At 29.0% G+C, this 17,657-nt stretch overlaps 2 protein-coding genes across 2 annotated transcripts; one reads left to right on the top strand and one right to left on the bottom strand.

Annotated features, from left to right (window-relative positions):
- Window positions 1–8,012: 8,012 nt before the first annotated feature.
- On the bottom strand, window positions 8,013–10,774 carry LOC126846757 (exosome complex component RRP43-like). The gene is made up of 6 exons (XM_050586545.1): window positions 10,560–10,774; window positions 9,720–9,753; window positions 9,506–9,643; window positions 8,750–9,044; window positions 8,445–8,666; window positions 8,013–8,202 (listed from the first exon to the last, which is right to left on the bottom strand). The coding sequence occupies exons 1-6, from the start codon at window positions 10,574–10,576 to the stop codon at window positions 8,111–8,113; spliced, it is 798 nt and encodes a 265-aa protein (XP_050442502.1). The 5' UTR covers window positions 10,577–10,774; the 3' UTR covers window positions 8,013–8,110.
- A 203-nt stretch (window positions 10,775–10,977) lies between these two features.
- Window positions 10,978–16,075, top strand: LOC126846756 (cyclin-A2). The gene is made up of 7 exons (XM_050586544.1): window positions 10,978–11,594; window positions 13,135–13,305; window positions 13,372–13,644; window positions 13,716–13,939; window positions 14,003–14,207; window positions 14,280–14,530; window positions 15,525–16,075. The coding sequence occupies exons 1-7, from the start codon at window positions 11,439–11,441 to the stop codon at window positions 15,634–15,636; spliced, it is 1,392 nt and encodes a 463-aa protein (XP_050442501.1). The 5' UTR covers window positions 10,978–11,438; the 3' UTR covers window positions 15,637–16,075.
- Window positions 16,076–17,657: the final 1,582 nt, after the last annotated feature.

Here is a 17,657-nt window from a genome sequence, read left to right as displayed (position 1 = left end):
AAGAGTCCGATGAAAAACAAATTATTCATGTGGGTACAAACTTTATATGTTGTTGTTCAAAATAAACAAATGTATAATATTCCATTATAATTCGTATTAAAAAGTTAAGCAATAATCCATACTATTTCATAGTGGTAAAACTAAATAAACAAATAATAAAATTAAAAAAAATATATAGCTATAGGTAAGTACATAATACACGCCTTAAACCTAATAATCCTAATGTCCTTACATTGTAACAAATTAGTGTTTTTTTTTAAATTGTATTACTTGTATAATAAAAATAATAGTAATATTATAATAATGTTCGAATGATTAATGGAAAATTCACTAATTCTAGACGAAGTATTACATCGATAACTTGTAAAATTTGATATTTTATCTTTGAAGCTGTCTGTTGTCTATTAAACACTCGTCAACGGTCAAGCACAGTGGACTCTGAAGAGATCATTATTCATTATTATCTACCATTAAATATGTCCATGCACGACCATTTTTTTTTATAAACCTATTTTAAGTACAATTATTTAAAAACCGTGTTTTGGATACGTTATATTAAAGAGAGGGGTTAAAGGCCAGGGGCCAGTGTGACGGAGTTAATTTCAATATAATGCTAGCAAATAAGCAACAACGTTAGATGATTATAATTATTATTATAATACATAAAAAAATACTCATAAACAGGAATGGCTTCACATGATGTTGGAAGAAGTTCAGTTAGACGTGGCTTGGTGCTCGTCTTCGAAACATGGCCATGGCGCAGCTGTTCGATATAAAAAAAATAGAAGTAATGCTGGAAGGAAGACATACGGCCGATTACGACGGGGTGAATAATAATAATAACAATAAGAAGAAACAGAATATATAGTAATCAAAGTAGTTAGGTGAAAAATAATTATGCACCCAATCGTTTACTATTTACTAACAAAGCCAGCCACTGTCGGTATAGAGAGGCGGACTATAGCTATCATTAGACTAGCCCGGGAAAATGTGCTCAGACCGGTCTATAGCCCTTCATTATTTCACGTGATGTCCTATTATTTATACAAATTTTTAAAATTTGTTGATGACTGATGTTCTATATATTTTTAAAAACATTTTATGTTCACATTTTTTTTTTTATGAGCCGAGTGTGGGCTAGTAACCTCTTTCTTTTCCCAATGTATTCTGATTTTATTAGCTGTTATTCAATTGTACTATACACATTTAAAACCAACCCTATTTTTAATTGAAAAGATCTATTTATGTAATATTAATATAAAAATATATAAACAATTTTAAGATAAATTTATAGTTATTATATGCAACGGTCCACCGAAGCCTAACATTTATGATAACAGCGACTAATATAACATGCCGTTTTAATATTGTTAAACTACCTATTCTTTTGTAATGCTTTTGTATGCAAATTTAATCAAATCAAAAAATAAAATAAAATAGCCAGCATAGTGTTTCGGGACATAGTAATGCTAAAATTATATCCACAATTTAATGTTTTTTTCGCGTAGCGAAGAAAATAGATTTCCCTCCTTTTTTGGAGATTGCTTGCGGAGTTTTGTACAGGCAATATTTATAAAAACGAGGTTATAATACATTTTGTCCATGTCAATTAATTTACCGGTTAATTTGTATAAGCTTCAAGGTATTATTTTTAATTTAAATAATTTTTTTCTATGAATAAAAACTTTTTTTGATTATTTTAGACCAAAAAACCAGACAAACGTACCTAGAAGTATACCTACTCTGCTAGTTGAGAATTCTAACGAATGTACAAATCCGTTGATCGAACAGTTGCTTAAATTTTTATCGGTAAGATGTTAGCCGCACAAAAACATTAAAGGCATTGCAAAACATCAGACGCATATCACTTAGGGGATAGTCGACTGCGGTGGTTAAAAATTAACTAAGGGAATTAAAATGAGTCTACCCTAATACTAATAATGCAATATTTTAAAACATACAAATCTTAAAACACATGTAAATAATAATTTTTTATTAAAAAAAAAAACTAGTTTTTTTTTAACATGACTTAATTTTTGAAGTAAATAATGACGTTGTTTTGTAAAATTAGACTGTTTATTTTACATCAAAATCAAATTTGAAAAAAAAATATTGATTACAAAACCACAATAGTAAAAGTACTTTTAAGTGAATATGATACAAGAAAATAGATTTTTCTTAAATCTTTCTATCCTGACCATCAATCAATCAATAGGTCGTACAAAAAAAAAGGTAATTATTATTATTCATTATATTGTATAAATGTAGGTATAAATTAATGTATTATAATATACCGACTTTATTTTGTTAATTTCTGTAGTATTGAAATTAATGGAGTCATGACTCACGATGAAAAATCTAAATAGTTTTACAATTTACTGAATAAATTTTTTTTGACTAGGAGGAAATGTATATATTTTTTTACACCAATACACTATTTTTGTAGGGTATTTTGAAAACTATATAAAAAATGTCCTTTGTTCACAACACCCTATTCAACGACCCTGTTTGGGAAATAAATTCAGGGAGCTAACCGCACATACAGTTTATTAGTGTTATAACAGCTTAGTGCTTTCAAAAAAAAAAAAAAAAACTGTGTTGCAAAATATACTCGTCACCGACGTGGGACATGTAACTTAATGTAGAACTGATACAAGCGAAAATCATGTTTTTAATAAAATACCCAGTTCCAGACAACCCATATAATATTATTACTGTGCCTACATATAAGGTGTTTTTCAATGTAGTAGTTACGCGATCTTCCCATACATTTTGTATAGGGGGGGTCAATGACATACAGGTAAGAGTTTGGGTTAGTCAACGCCTTTTTCAAACAATAAACTATACACATAGGCAAACCGCGTGTGTTTTAACAAGTTAAAAAGGGGTTGAAATGTCATGGGATTTTTTTTTTAAAGGGTTATCTGGTTGGTATCATTTATATTCACACGATATTTTGCTTTTTTTAAGGGGACGACCAATAAGCTTCTCAAAATTTAACCTCTATATATTTAGTCTGTATAGGCTGTTAAGGGGAGTAGTTTATTATTTTATAGCAATTCTTTCTAAACGTGTCAATGGAGAAAATTAGCAATTCGTGGAAACCAATTATTCGTTGGGGAAAAATATAGAATTAAATATTACCAACCGATCAATTTCCAACAGTAGAAACAGATGATTTCGAAAATTGCAGATACAGATGGGAAGAGCAAAATACAAATGAATGCCAAAAAAGTAACAACAAACAAACTAGGAAAAACACAAAAGATAATCACATGACACATCACGAAACCAATTGGTCGAGAAAAAAACTATACAAGGATACATAAATAATTAGGCTAGGTAGTCACCATTACTTACTGTCCATATTTTTCCGGTGTTGGTGAGTTGCGGCCCAATCCCTAAATCAAGTACGAGTTGTGGCCCGGGTTTATGAGAGGGACGTATGAGTTGCGGTCCGGGTTTATGAGAGGGACGTATGAGTTGCGGCCCGGGTTTATGAAAGAGACGTATGAGTTGCGGCCACATAATAATGAGACATTACCCAAGAGACACCACGGGGAGGTTGGCTGAGTTGTCTCCCAAAAATCTATCTTTTAGTCAAGTTTGGTCATTTTATTTGCCAATGAGCGTTCCGTCGTTGTCATTTTAGTTTTTTTTATATAATTGAGAGAATTTAAAACTTAAAATTTTGACTAATTCAAACTGTCCGATCTCTTTGTTTTCTAGCTTTGACATTTGTTTTCTAATAAACGCTTCTTTCTCGCACAGTTTCTTTATAATTTACTTCTAAATTTTATATACGTTTCAGATTGAATTTCAAGTAGCATATCAAAGAAGTTATACATATTTGGATGGCTAGTATAAAATGAACCGTTTAATTTTAAATAAAAACTTTCACAGCTGTTTGTGGTACGGTTGTAGCTGGCAGTAAACTATGCCCAAATATTGGGGGGAACGTCGCGTCTGGTGAAATGTGGTTAAACTAATTAAATCCTATAAGATATTGAGTGGATCTCTTTAAAAAAATCATGCTGTATAACTAAATTGGCAATAAAAGTTTTAAGATAAAAAAAGGTTGCACGGACCGCAACTCATACGTCCATCGAAAACTGCCGGGCCGCAATTCACCGGTCTCCAACATTGTAAACAACACCTCGGGCCGCAACTCACCTACAGCCATTAGAATTTAGGTATTATGTATAGCGATTAACAATAAACAAAACACGAATTTTGATCACAAACAATAAAAATAGATAAAATATTCTGTAGATATACATATAACAATCTGCACTAGTCCCCACAATTACACAATTTTTAAAAAATAGTATACATATTTTTTTAAATTAAAAAATATAAATTTCATAAACTGCCAACTGGTGTTATAGTTCTTTAATTAAAAAAATACAGATTAAATACAAAACTAGTCAAAATACCATACCGAACAAAATGTCGATAAAATACAGTTATTAATAATTATATTGTTCTAAATTTCTACAAATATAAAATACCTAATAAATAATTAGTCTAAACAAAAATGTCGTGATTTCTCGCATCAAAGTACCCGGGATGATAGCATAAACTGAAACAAGAAAAGCTCGTTTATAATTAAATTTTGTATAGTTTATGTTTGTTCAAATATAATAAATCAGATAAAATAGTATTAAAAAATATTAAAAATTTGATAATAACCCTATAGGTAGTTACCAAGTTGTATATTGTCGCGTCACAAAAAAAGAACCACGCAAATACGCGACAGCCCCCAGTCATAAGATATTTTATGTAAAAAAAAAAGTATTTTAATTACTACAGTAATTACAAATAATTACGTAAAAGTAAAGTAATTTCATTACATTTGAAACGAATTTTGTCCAAAACTCCAGACTATAATGTAGTGATGAAATATAAGACCGGTAGAGGGCACCACATAGTACAAATATTGTACTTGATTTTAAAAAAACCCTACGCTCATCAAACCTTGCATGGCTTCCTGTCATTAGATAGAACCCTACTTGCCGATGATGCAAATCAAATATGCCGCAGCTACCAAAACGTCGTGCGCTCCCGTCTGACCGGCCATCAGTTTGTCGCCACACTAGGATACTAGGGTCCCAGCAGCAGCAGCAGCCGTCGACTTTACTTACCACTGTTAGTATGTTACTGCCACGGCGCGCCGGTCTCTTTTTGTCAATGTCGCATCATCCCCTGATGGACATATCACGTATTATTCAAGAAGAAAGCAGTTGTGCAAGGAGTCGTCTACATCGATAAATCGAGTTTTTTAAATTGGAGTATTGTAATGCTCAATTGTTATATTATTATCAGCGGATTGGCTAGAAACCATCATCCCAAGATGGCAGCGTTTGGCCTTACAGGTCTGTTTAGCTGATAAACACAAACAACGATTGTTGGATTTTGAGCTTTGATTTTATTTATGTATTTAATTTTTTTGTTTCATTTTTATGTGATAGCTTTGTTGCCCAGAATAACTTCAAATGGTAATAGAGATATAGGTACTGTATACAAATTGACTGTTTGATTGTAGAGCTAATAGTTTTCATTTTTGCTTCAATACGTCATATTTCGCTAAATCTTCATAGCCAGCCAGCATCATAATATCATCCCTATCCGTTAAAAATCCATTATAAATTATTAAAAAGTAGAAATATGAACCACAGTTTCCATTTCTAAGAGAAAACATTTTAACTGCCAAAAACACTAAGAACAATATTTAAATGGAAAGCTAACGGTAAAAAGTTTTGTTACATCCATATATTGACATAATATACTGTACGTATGTGTACTAACAATATAATTATTGATGAATAATCGAAAATTCATTAAAATTTCATGTTCCTATTCCAAAAATCTAGTGCGAGTAACAAATAACAATTTTAAGCCATATTCGATTAAATTCACAAACCAAACAGGAACATGTTCTGAAAAATAAATAACAGTACTTAAAAATTCTTTAAAATTACAAATATCATGAACATTTTAAAAGTCGTATGTATTATAATGTATAGGTTTAATGTAATCGTCTGAAAAAGCACGTTAAGATTTTGGGTTAGAAATTTGGTTACTTTATAAAAACTGACATTGAAGTATTTCGACTATCTTTACAATTTATTTGTTTAGGTAGATCTTAAGCATTAAAGCCTTTTTGAATTTATAATAACTAATTATTTTAAATATTCTACCACATTCATTATTTGTCAGCTATTAACTGCCCTATATTGTTCGTAGTGGTCATAGTGGTACTTATAGCCCTTTGAGTCATACACTATTACTTTTTTTCAAATTGTTTTGACGGTGGTTTTAATAAGATACCACAAATCACCACTCATCTGTCATAAGTCATAGTCCATAGAGTAGTCGTCGCGGCAGTGGAGCGGTGACCAGTGGCGTACTTGAGACTTCACCTCAGAGGAGGCGATATTAAGAGAGGTCAACCCCCCTTTCCTCACAACAAAGATTGTAGACATTTGATAGAACAAAGCACAATATTTATTTACAAAATAAGATCTATATTTCTTTTTTTAATATTTGCAAATTTATCAATGACATCATCAACATTTCACGACCGCGGAGGCCGGAGCGAAAAACAAAGGTGATATTATACCCCGTAGGCTGTAATCATAATGTTATCTGTTACCAACACGAATATCTTCAAAAAACAATAACGAACATTTCTTATGAAAAAAAAAAAATGTATTTATTGATTAAATTTAGATTTTAGAAACGCTTATAAGTTCAACAAACATAAAATATGATTGACAAATATATCTCGGGGGGGGGGCGATTTCCCCTATTGCCCCCCAATTACGCCACTGGCGGTGACTATCGATATTCCCTCTGAATATGAACTCTACGAGTCCGACACGTCAGAAAAAAATTAAAGATATACATTTTATCCTAGATTTCTTTTTTTTTTGTATTGTAAATTAAATGTTTTTTAACCCTCCGTCAGTCGCCTGATTTTCGGTCACACCTTAATAAACAATATCTAATTAAAAACAAATGTAGTCGACCATTTTTTAAAGTTAAATTTGTGTAGAACTTTTTTTCAATATACTTATAATGTATTTTACATACTTGTCAAATATTTACAAAATATGTCAATATTTTTAACGTTTTAAATAATTTTAAATATTTCGCGGTATTAGTATGTCAAAAACAGTTAATATTGTATTCAATATTAAATTAAAAAAAAAATACCATTACTGAAAAATACTGTAAGGTTTTAGATGACATGTTTGCCGACTTGGAAAAATCAATCCTAGCTAAAATGTTTAAGTACAAAAATGCGAAATTGGAATGGTTATTAGTCCATCAAGTGATAAATATTTACATGAAGGAAAGGTTTGGAGAAGCAGAGGAGAGCACAATTGATGAAACAACAGACACTTTTTATACTGTGATATATAATGAAATGGAGATGGCTCAGAAAAAACTTAATGTATTATAATACAGTACATATTATAATACATATATAAAAAGCATATTATTATAAATATTACATACCTACTGTATTTTAAAAGGCAATGACACAAAAGAATTGTGAAATAGCAGAACAACTGCCATTGCTAAAAACGGAAATTGGTAATAGAGAACAAATTCGAAATGCATTAGTTAACGAGTACGAGGAAGAAAAAGAAAAATTAAGAATTGAAATAAATAATGAAAAACGTGACATATTAGTAAGAGAGAATACCATTAGAGATCTTCAAAATAAGAAGGAAGCATTAGACTAAAATCATCAAAATACCTTTAAACCAATCATGTTTATAAAATAAACAATAAAAATATTATTCAGCCGATCTAAATTTGTTGATTCCAATTAAAATAACCCTTAGAAAATTTAAAATTAGTATGTTATTAGTGTACTTGAATAAACATAATATCTTAATACATTTTAAACTGTTTTAGCTTTAAAAAACTATGAATGTTTTTAATGTGATTCGAAATTATATAATAATAACACTACTTAATGGTGTCATGTTCAAAGCAAGTAGACAGTAAATATTTATTATGACTATTTAATAATAAAATAATTATTAAAATTATGAATAAAAGAACATCAATATTAATTAAAAAAAAAAGTTTTAATTTACTCATTAACTAATTTAGTCAGAAAACATGCTCTTGTCATTGCACATTCTATACATTTTTGAATTTGACCGTCTTTTATAAAATCTCCACCTAATGACAAATTACAAATATATTTAAAATTCAGTAATAATTTTGATAAAATGTCTTATTCAAGGCACGTTTCATACGCTGCGTACAAATTTGACTTAAACGAGTTGCGCGTATGGTTTGTAACAAACGTCCAAATCATAGTTCATCACTTAGTTGGGTAATGTATTATCATACGTGTTGGTATGAAACGTGCCTAAAGGATAATTTTTATAAGTAGTAAAAACTGAATTACCAAAACTCACCTGGTTTGTGTATAGAAAATAAGTCTTTACCGTTAGTGACAATGGTAATTTTACTCAGACTTAACTGTTCCTCTTCTTCAGTAGGATCGGCTATTAAAAGTTTTTCATTAAAAATTCCAAATGTTATAGCGAATGGAAAATTGTTTACATTTAGAGGTTTTGTATTTGCAGTAATATTTATTTCTTCCGTTTCTTTGTCATAATTCACTTCTGGTATTTGAACTATAAAATATGTATTATTTTGTAGTAATAAGTAACTTATTATTTTTGAGAGCACAAAAGTACTTTAAATAGCTACTACTTACTGGTGTTAATGGACGATAGTAAAGCAGCAAGGCATACATCGGCAATGGATCCATCATAGTTTAAGCAATATATATCGAATGAAATCACCCATACTAGTTTATCAACACATATACATAAGTCTTTGAGATTTATAAGATTACAGTTGTTGCAAACTTCATTTAAAAAGCTTGTAGTTTCCATTGCTTCATCACATGGTATTCCAGGTCTAAATTTTTTATAACATAAGCTCGGTAATTCAACATTTACTAATACATAACCATCATCAGGAGTTTCAGGTTTAGGTGTACCCAATTCCTAAAAAATACAAATCAAACAATGTTAGGACTTAAACCATTAAAGTATAGAGATCATGTTAACACAAACTAAATATATTCTTGATAGTAATCCAAGTTTTTTTTACAGATAGAGCTCTTAATATAAGGTGAGTGTCTTTAGATAAAAAATTAATTTTTTTCATTAGGTCAATTTTAGTTTTTAATCTGTTTTTATCTAGACATGTAAACATAGTAAATTGTAATTTATTTTATAAGAAAAAAGATAAGTAATAACCACACAATAGGATTTTTTTCTGACAACTTACTAATTGCTTTCAACGTTATGAAGTATTAATAACATTATTATGAAATTAATGGGTGTTATTAGAGAACCAAAGTGATTGAATGTAATCAGTTGTCACCCAAAATTTCTAAAATGTGGCTGATTTGTTTAAAATCAATATTATGGATTACTATAGCACTTGTATGATTTTTTTATACCAATCTAACTCCACAAACAACAGATGTATTTCCTATTTTGACAACTGATGACCCATCTGCAGTTTTTATTGGATGACGATTTATTGCAGAGACACGAAATTCCATTACACCTCGACCGTCACTTCTTACATTTTTTGCCTAAAAGTAGATTGAATAATGTATTAATAGAATATATAAGGATATTTAATGAAAATTAAAATTAATAATAACTTACAAGATAATCCTTAACATAAGTGTTGCGCACATTTCTGAAAAAAATAAAAACATAATTTTAAGAAAGATTTATAACATAGAATCTTGCTTTGATAATAAATAATAATTAAATTGTAGATAAACTTTTAAAATAAAGAAAACCTGAATATAAGACTCATTGCGTAACAACTTGTTTTTCATATCAAATTAGGTACATATTATTGTTTCTTATGGTAATGGATGAGATTACAAGAGAATTACAGGAGAAGGGTTTTTGGTGTTTAATAGGTAAGCATTAGATAACTATTATACTTTAAAGAACAAATGGCAGTTTAGTAATGTATAATATAATCTTGAAGGAGGATTAAGGTGAGACTCATTTGCGAAGGATAATATAATGAAAAGAAGTTAGAACCTCATCTGTTATAAGTCATTCATTCCATTATTCATTGATAATGCGTATAAGCTGCATTTTAGAATGTTGCGTTAGCTTTGGAGTTCTTCAAAGAAATTATTTACACATGTGTCCGAGATTGAAACAAGTAGTATATGATATCATGACAATAAAAAATAAATAGATAAACAAATGATTTTATAGTTTTATTTATGACAACTAAAAAGAATAAGTAGGTAGTGGAGTGCTATTATATTCATTCGGACAAAACATTATTATGATATACTCAACAGTTATCACCCACTGCTACAACAAAAACAAGCACGACGTCTACCTTTAAAAATACGGCCACCACGCTATTGAATAAAAATTGGTATGTGCTGAGAGTTGGTGATAGTATCAAATTGTATTGGCAATTTGTGTTAATTAAAGGAAAGCAATTTTGTCCGCGTACACCATTTTACTTACGTTTTAATGGAATTCATACCGAAGTACCGGCGTTTGGTTTACAAAGTTTTAGAAATCACGAAACGTGTGTCAAAAGAAAAAAACGTAATCACAAACGTACAGCGGAGGGTACTTTTTGAAAACGCAAATAGGTAATAAAAATTGAAAAATACACTATTAAATCAAAATATTTATTTGCCGTTTTCAGTTATCACTTACCTTCGTGTGGTCAAACATGCGGCCGCTAAACCGGCGCTGTTATCGATTGATAACAATACTGACGATTGTTGGAACGCAGTGTTTCCGTTTGTAGAGCGGCATCTACCACATGCCGGTCTCGTGGTCACACTGTTTGGAGACCATATGATTTTCCGGTGCAAGGGCACTGGGCACCTGTCATTTAAAAAAAATAACCGTTACGAACCTAACAGCGTCCGGCGCATTAGTTTGTTTGAGTGAGTTTTCCCCGGTGTACGGTCGGGTCGCGCGATTTCGGTTACGGTTACGGGCAAAGTAAAAGCGGCAAAAAAAAAAGAAGAAAATCGTAACGTAACTCCACCGATTTAAATTTTGTATATTTCCTTTTATTTAATTTATTTTGATATCCTAATAAGTCAAGTGCTTAGTATAATACATACATATTATATATATTTGTTTACGATTATTTATTAGAACAAAATAAGATTTGTTTTATTATTATTTTTTCTTAACGACGATTGGAACTCTTAGAGAAAACCACACTATCGAGTACCGTTTCAACATTTTTGCAAAATATCGTATAACATAATCTGACAACAGTTCGTTCGCTTTGCCCACGTCGAATTGAAGATAACGCTACGAGTATAATCACGCCGCTCAAGTTATTTAATTGTCTTTTACAAATATTATTAAATCGAAGAGATGGATTTCACCGTGTTCAGAGATCAAGAGAACGTTAGCAATGTCGTGCGCAACAAGGAAAACGGTCCAAGGGAACATCAGCAGAAGCGGTCAGTGCTGGGTGTCCTTAATTCTAAGCCGCAATATAATTTCAACAAACAACTGCCGAAATCCAAGGTACCTATAACTATTGGGTTATTTTAAAGTAGTCATGGATATCATAATATCATATATGATAGTTGGAACATTACACGGGTTTCTGAGCTATTTACATTGTCTGCTAAACCAGTTATTTTTAAGCTTTCTACGCATGCATTCATAGGTAATACATTTTACACTGTGATGGTTTATCAGTAAAATGATTTTTCGTGGGATTTCCTGTTGGTATATTGAGTACTTATTTTTATTTCAAAACATATCTGGTTAACATGTTAACTCTAATGTTTTTTTGGTATTTTATAATTATGCTCATTAATATTCTTCTTTATTTATTCAAAACATTACGATTATTGCTAAATTATCTCTTGAATGCACTAGTTGTACATATAGTGCTCATGTAATTTATTTTTAAATACCTACTTTATTAACACTGATTTGTAGAGATGTTATTTTATGTTCTAAGCGTTATGATATGATAAATAAATAATTTATTTAGCAATTATTAGGGTTAAGATTTTTTTTTATACCTTTTATATAATTGTGCTTATGATTTATCTTAGAATTAGGATACATGACTATTATAAGCATCAATACTAGAGTAGGTGCTATTCAAATGTACTTTACTAGAAAACTTTTTTTTGCGACTTTTTGCCATTTTATAATGTTTTTTAATGGTGATTAAGAATCTAAAGTCTGAAATCACCTGACTCAAAAATTATAGCTACTTGAACTTCAGTAATCAGTCGTAGCAGCGATAGCCTTTAAAAAAGGTCTATTTCTATGTCGCACTTTGTACATGGGTCAAAACGCCAAATACGAACAAACGTTTGGAGCAACCCCCATAGATTTTTTTTAAAAATTACACTGCATATCTGTTACGATTAAAGTAATGTTTTCAATTTTTTTTTGTTTTTTGGCCATGGCTCTAAAAAGTATTTTTAGTTTTTTTTTTTGACACTTCTTTTTTATCATTTTTTATAGTATCTTCGGCCTTCAACAAAATGTATTTAAAATCAGATTCTTATGTAAAATTATCTCAGCTTTCTGAAAAAAAAATTCTGAAAACTCACAAATTTTGGGCAACATTAAAAACAAGGTTTATAGATTAAAAACTCAATTTGAATGACATTCTGTTATTAGAAAAAATAAATCAACATTTTTCTCAGAAAGCTGAGATTATTTTACACGAGAAACTGATTATTATTACATTTTTATGATGGCCGAAGATACTGTAAAAAAAACATAATAAAGTGGTGTCAAGATAAAAACTCAAAACACTTTTTACAACTATGGCCAAAGTAATCGAAAAAAAAAATTGAGAACATTCTCTTCATCGTAACAGACATGCAGTGTAATTTTCAAAAAAAATCCGCGGGGATTTACTCCAAATGTTTGTTTGTATTTGGCGTGTTGGCCTATATGCTTTTAGGATGATAAATTGAATGCAATGTTCAGTTGATTCTTCACAATTTAAACACCTAATGTCTCGATCCTATTGTGCTAGCTTTTTTTGTTTGACAATAGTGTGTATTTATAATGTTTAAAAAATATTTTATAGTCCCAAGGACCAAGTAAGTTTTGTTTTTCAACCAAATCGACTGTGCCATTTGCTATACATGAAGATGAGCCGACAGGGCCTAAAAAAATTGATGATAAACTTCAGAGGAAAAATTCTGAAAACATAAGACCATTCCAATTTAAAGTCGAAAATAAAATTACTGATGTACAGGTAATTTAATTTAGTTCTAAATAAATGTTGACATTTTTTGTTACAATTAAAATATTTTACTATTAGATCACTACCCAAAAGGTTGAGGTAAAAGAAAGAAAACCGCTTAGCGATGTTGGTCAAACTCTTTTACCATCAGTTGAAGAAAATGTTAAAAATGATGAAAAAGACATTGAGTTTGTGGATGAATCTGCCAATTCAAGTTGTGTGTACTCACCTATGTCGGTCGAGAATGATAAATCTCTTCAAAATTCTAGCCAATCATTAACAGCCTATCGGTTACGTTGTGATGTTGATGCTTATACATCTGAACTATATTCATATCTTAGGGAAGTTGAGGTAATAAAAAAATTAATTAAACAATTTTTATAAATATTTTGGCAAGTTCTATAATTTAATTTTATGAGTAGAAATCACATCGTCCGAAGCCTGGGTATATGAGAAGACAGCCAGATGTTACGTATAACATGAGAGCCATATTGGTAGACTGGCTAGTGGAAGTCGCACAAGAATACAAGTTGCAAAATGAGACATTATACTTGGCTGTTTCGTTTATTGATCGCTTTCTTAGTTTAATGTCAGTAGTTCGTGCCAAACTTCAGTTATTAGGAACAGCTGCTATGTTTGTTGCGTCGTGAGTACACTTGTTTGTATAATATAATAGATTTGCAATGACCATTTTCTTTTTTTTATCTAGGAAATATGAAGAAATTTATCCTCCTGATGTTAGTGAGTTTGTTTACATTACTGATGACACATATACAAAAAAGCAAGTGTTGAAAATGGAACAGTTGATATTGAAAGTTTTAGGTTTTGATGTTTCCAATCCTACGATTATTATTTTTTTGACTCATATATGTGTTCATTGTAACGTTTCAATGAAAGTCATGTACCTTGCTATGGTAAAGACTATATAACATTAAATATACAAATGTACTTATCAGCAATTACTACAATTTGCATCTCTTTTTTAGTATTTGAGTGAAATGAGCTTATTAGAAGCAGATCCCTTTTTATTATATACTCCATCAATGATCGGCTGTGGAGCAGTGGCATTATCCAGATTGATTTGTGAATATGAAGATATTTGGCCCGAAGAAATGTCTCAATTAACCAAATATTCTTTAAACGATTTGATACCTGTTCTCAAACATTTAAATCAAACATATAAAAATGCTCCCCATGCTCAACAAACGGCCATTCGTATGAAATACAAGTCTACAAGGTATGTTTAATATACTTGTATATATATCTGTACGTTCTTATACACGGTGTATTTGCCAAACATAGCATTTATTATCTATGCATATGACACATGCCCTGTTTTATTATTATTTCAAAAATTGAACAAATTAAGTGTCCCAAAAAGATACAAATGACCATTTTTTTTTTTAATTATAAAAAAAATGTGTAAATATTAGCATCTATAAACCTTTTACAATTTTTTCTAACAACATCTCATCAATTATTGATAAACACCTATACTGGAAAATATTAAGGGACATTACTCATAAGAACACTTGACATTAAAAATTAAAATTATTTGTCGGTCCTAACAATGGCATTTTAATGTTAGTTATTAAATTGTGTTTTTTTTAAATTTTTTATAACTAACTTTTTAAAAAATTGTTTGAACTTGGAATATTGTCTGTGTATGTATTTGTTTGTGTAATTCCTATGGCTTCTGAAAAATATGCGAATTAAAATTTTCCCCTAACAATTTTTTAGCATGGTTGTTTTGTTACCTAGATAAACTGATTAAAATTTGGTAGTGATTGGGTTTCATTTTGATGGGAAATTATCTCTCAATAATATATTGATGTAGATATCTGAAATTTATACAGTTTAGTTGTTTACTGAACTCGACATATTTTAAAAATGTTGGCACTCTTGCTCAATAATTGTAAAAGTTAAGACTATTTTTGCTTTTATCAGTCGAATTCAGTTTAAACTTTTAGACTTTGATAACACTTTTTTTGTTATGTTACCCTAGCAACCTATGTTTCTTATGGTTTTATAGTGATTTATTTTCTAGTAAAAGTAAAATTCGTTTTTGAGAAACTTATTTTCATTTGCCATGATTCGGCAGCAAGTATATTGAGAATAAAAAACCTTGCACTTTGCTATAAATATATTATAAAATTTACAATTATCAATAATCCAAAAATAATTATTAACAAATATTAATATTTTTTCTTAAATATTATTTTCTTTTTTAGGTATCATAGTGTTTCTGAAATAGAGTATAAAGAATTGATTTTACCTGAAGAAAATTCGCAAAGGGAAATGGCAGAAAGACTTATGTTGGTTGGCGTTCAAGACGCATCGTGATTCTATCGTTATTTATTTATAAATTTTTTTTAATTATTATTATTTTTTTTTATTAATTCTTTTGTAGTGAACGAAATATTTTTTGACACTTTTTAAATTTATATATGTTAAGTTAAAAAGAACAAAGCTACGTTCAAAAACGAACCATAAAAACTGGAGATATTGCGTCTTGCTAGAATCACATGTAAATAATAAAAACCTTTTACATTATTTAATTAATATTATTTTTTTATTATACATTTTTTAAATTATTTTTTTACCTATTTAATTTAATTTAATTTTTACGATTCCAAACGAAATATGTGTATGTGTTTACAATGAATGTCGTTAAAAAAAAAGAACAGGTATATTCTTAGAAAAATATATTATTATTCAAAATTGCTTAATTTTCATTTACCATGAAATGAGTTATTGATTTATTTACAAACAAAAAGACACTATAACATAATAAATAGATTTGTTCATAGATTTATATAGCTACAATTTTTTTTTAAATTAACAATTAACGTTGACTTTTCTTTGTTGTAATTTTTAACTAATAAATTTTAAATGAATTAAAGAAACAAAACATTTCCTATATTTGTGATTTGCCTTTAAAATAAATGTTGATTATGTTATATATAATAATGATATTTGAAATAAATCAATAGTTATAAGAAATAAGTATTGTTTTTTCAATGATAATTCAATAGCACTTTTAAAATAAATTATTTTGTTAACTGATTGATTAACAAAAATTGTTCCACTGAAGTATTATAATATTACTATTCAGTTAGCTATCATGGTTAGGCAATGATATGTATATAGTGTTTTGTACAATATTTATGTTTTTGAAAAATTGTACTTAAAATAGAAGGATAAATGAGAAATTATGGATAATAATTTATGTCATTTGTTCTTAATGAAAATGTTTGTTTTTATATGTAATGATCATTAATTATATTGTTTTTGTTTTTCCTGTAAAGTATTAAGATTAATGATAAATAAAAGTAATTGCCGAACCTAAGCATTTGCTGTTTTATTAAAATAAAATTGTGTACACATTTTGTTTTAATTACATAGATCATTAGGTAAAGTAAGGTATTAGAGGTTTAAAGTGATGATTAATTATTGTTATCAATTTTTTTTCTAGTTAGGTGAGAGTATGTTGTTTAACATATTAGTCCCTATAGATTAGATTGAAGCTTTTTAAAAATAAAGTAATAACATACTAAATGGTATTTTGCCTCCTAAATATTCAAAAAGTTATGTATGTAATTTTTTTATAATTTAATTTTAAAGTCATTGAAGCGTTTATTTGAAAGTAATTGTATTACATTTAGTTGTAATAATTCCTGTGACATCCCTCGCCCCAATAAGCTCCGTCTCCAGTGTCCTGGCTTTTTATTAATTTGTTGTTTTTGTATACAAATTATTTAGGATATTTTACAACCATATAAAACTTATAAAAAACTAAAACTTAACATCTCTAGTATATTATGCTACGTAGAATTTATGCCTATTAAAATATATCAAATATTAAATTTATTCTTATCAAAAAAATGTACAGCCCCTGAAATTGTGCATATTAACTGAATAAAACAGTTTTATTTGACCACCACTGGGCATCATATAAATATTATTCGTGTAGTTTCTGTCGGGTTTGATTGGAATTCCGCATGACTCAAAACTTGTCTTTGATCCAAAGAATATATATCTACAGACTACAGGGAAAACATTTTTTTATCATAAAAAAACATTATGTTTTTATGATGTTATCATTTAGAATATAAAAGTACAACTTGAGCTATTCACTTTAAAATCCCAACAGTTAAAATGTTTACATTATGCTGCCCATAAACTGTTACTAAAAATTATTCATTGGATTTTATAAAAAAACTAACGTTATGTGGTTACTATAAAACATTTAGGTACACAGTATATTATTATAATAGAGGTGTATACAATTTATTATTGTTTGGAATTTTTTTTTTATAATATTGAAAATCGTTAATTTTCAACACTGATGCAAGTAGTATTAT

The sequence above is a fragment of the Adelges cooleyi genome, unplaced genomic scaffold (genome assembly GCF_023614345.1).
Source record: "Adelges cooleyi isolate 19-005CV unplaced genomic scaffold, UGA_ACOO_1.1 ACOO_flye_CR_arks_rails_tigmint_CR_PRNA_9, whole genome shotgun sequence".
NCBI lineage: Eukaryota > Metazoa > Arthropoda > Insecta > Hemiptera > Adelgidae > Adelges > Adelges cooleyi.
Note: the sequence above shows the minus strand (reverse complement) of the source record. Positions and strands in the feature narration are given on the sequence as shown.

What these genes read in the sequence shown, in the direction of transcription:
- LOC126846757 (XM_050586545.1), bottom strand. An exon ending in CTTATGTTAAGGATTATCTT is followed by an intron (nt 9,644 to 9,719) that starts GTAAGTTATTAT and finishes ATCTACTTTTAG; the next exon opens with GCAAAAAATGTAAGAAGTGA. An exon ending in TTGTTTGTGGAGTTAGATTG is followed by an intron (nt 9,045 to 9,505) that starts GTATAAAAAAAT and finishes TGTATTTTTTAG; the next exon opens with GAATTGGGTACACCTAAACC.
- LOC126846756 (XM_050586544.1), top strand. Translation starts at nt 11,439, where the DNA reads ATGGATTTCACCGTGTTCAGAGATCAAGAGAACGTTAGCAATGTCGTG. An exon ending in CATATCTTAGGGAAGTTGAG is followed by an intron (nt 13,645 to 13,715) that starts GTAATAAAAAAA and finishes TTTTATGAGTAG; the next exon opens with AAATCACATCGTCCGAAGCC. An exon ending in ATGAAATACAAGTCTACAAG is followed by an intron (nt 14,531 to 15,524) that starts GTATGTTTAATA and finishes TTTCTTTTTTAG; the next exon opens with GTATCATAGTGTTTCTGAAA.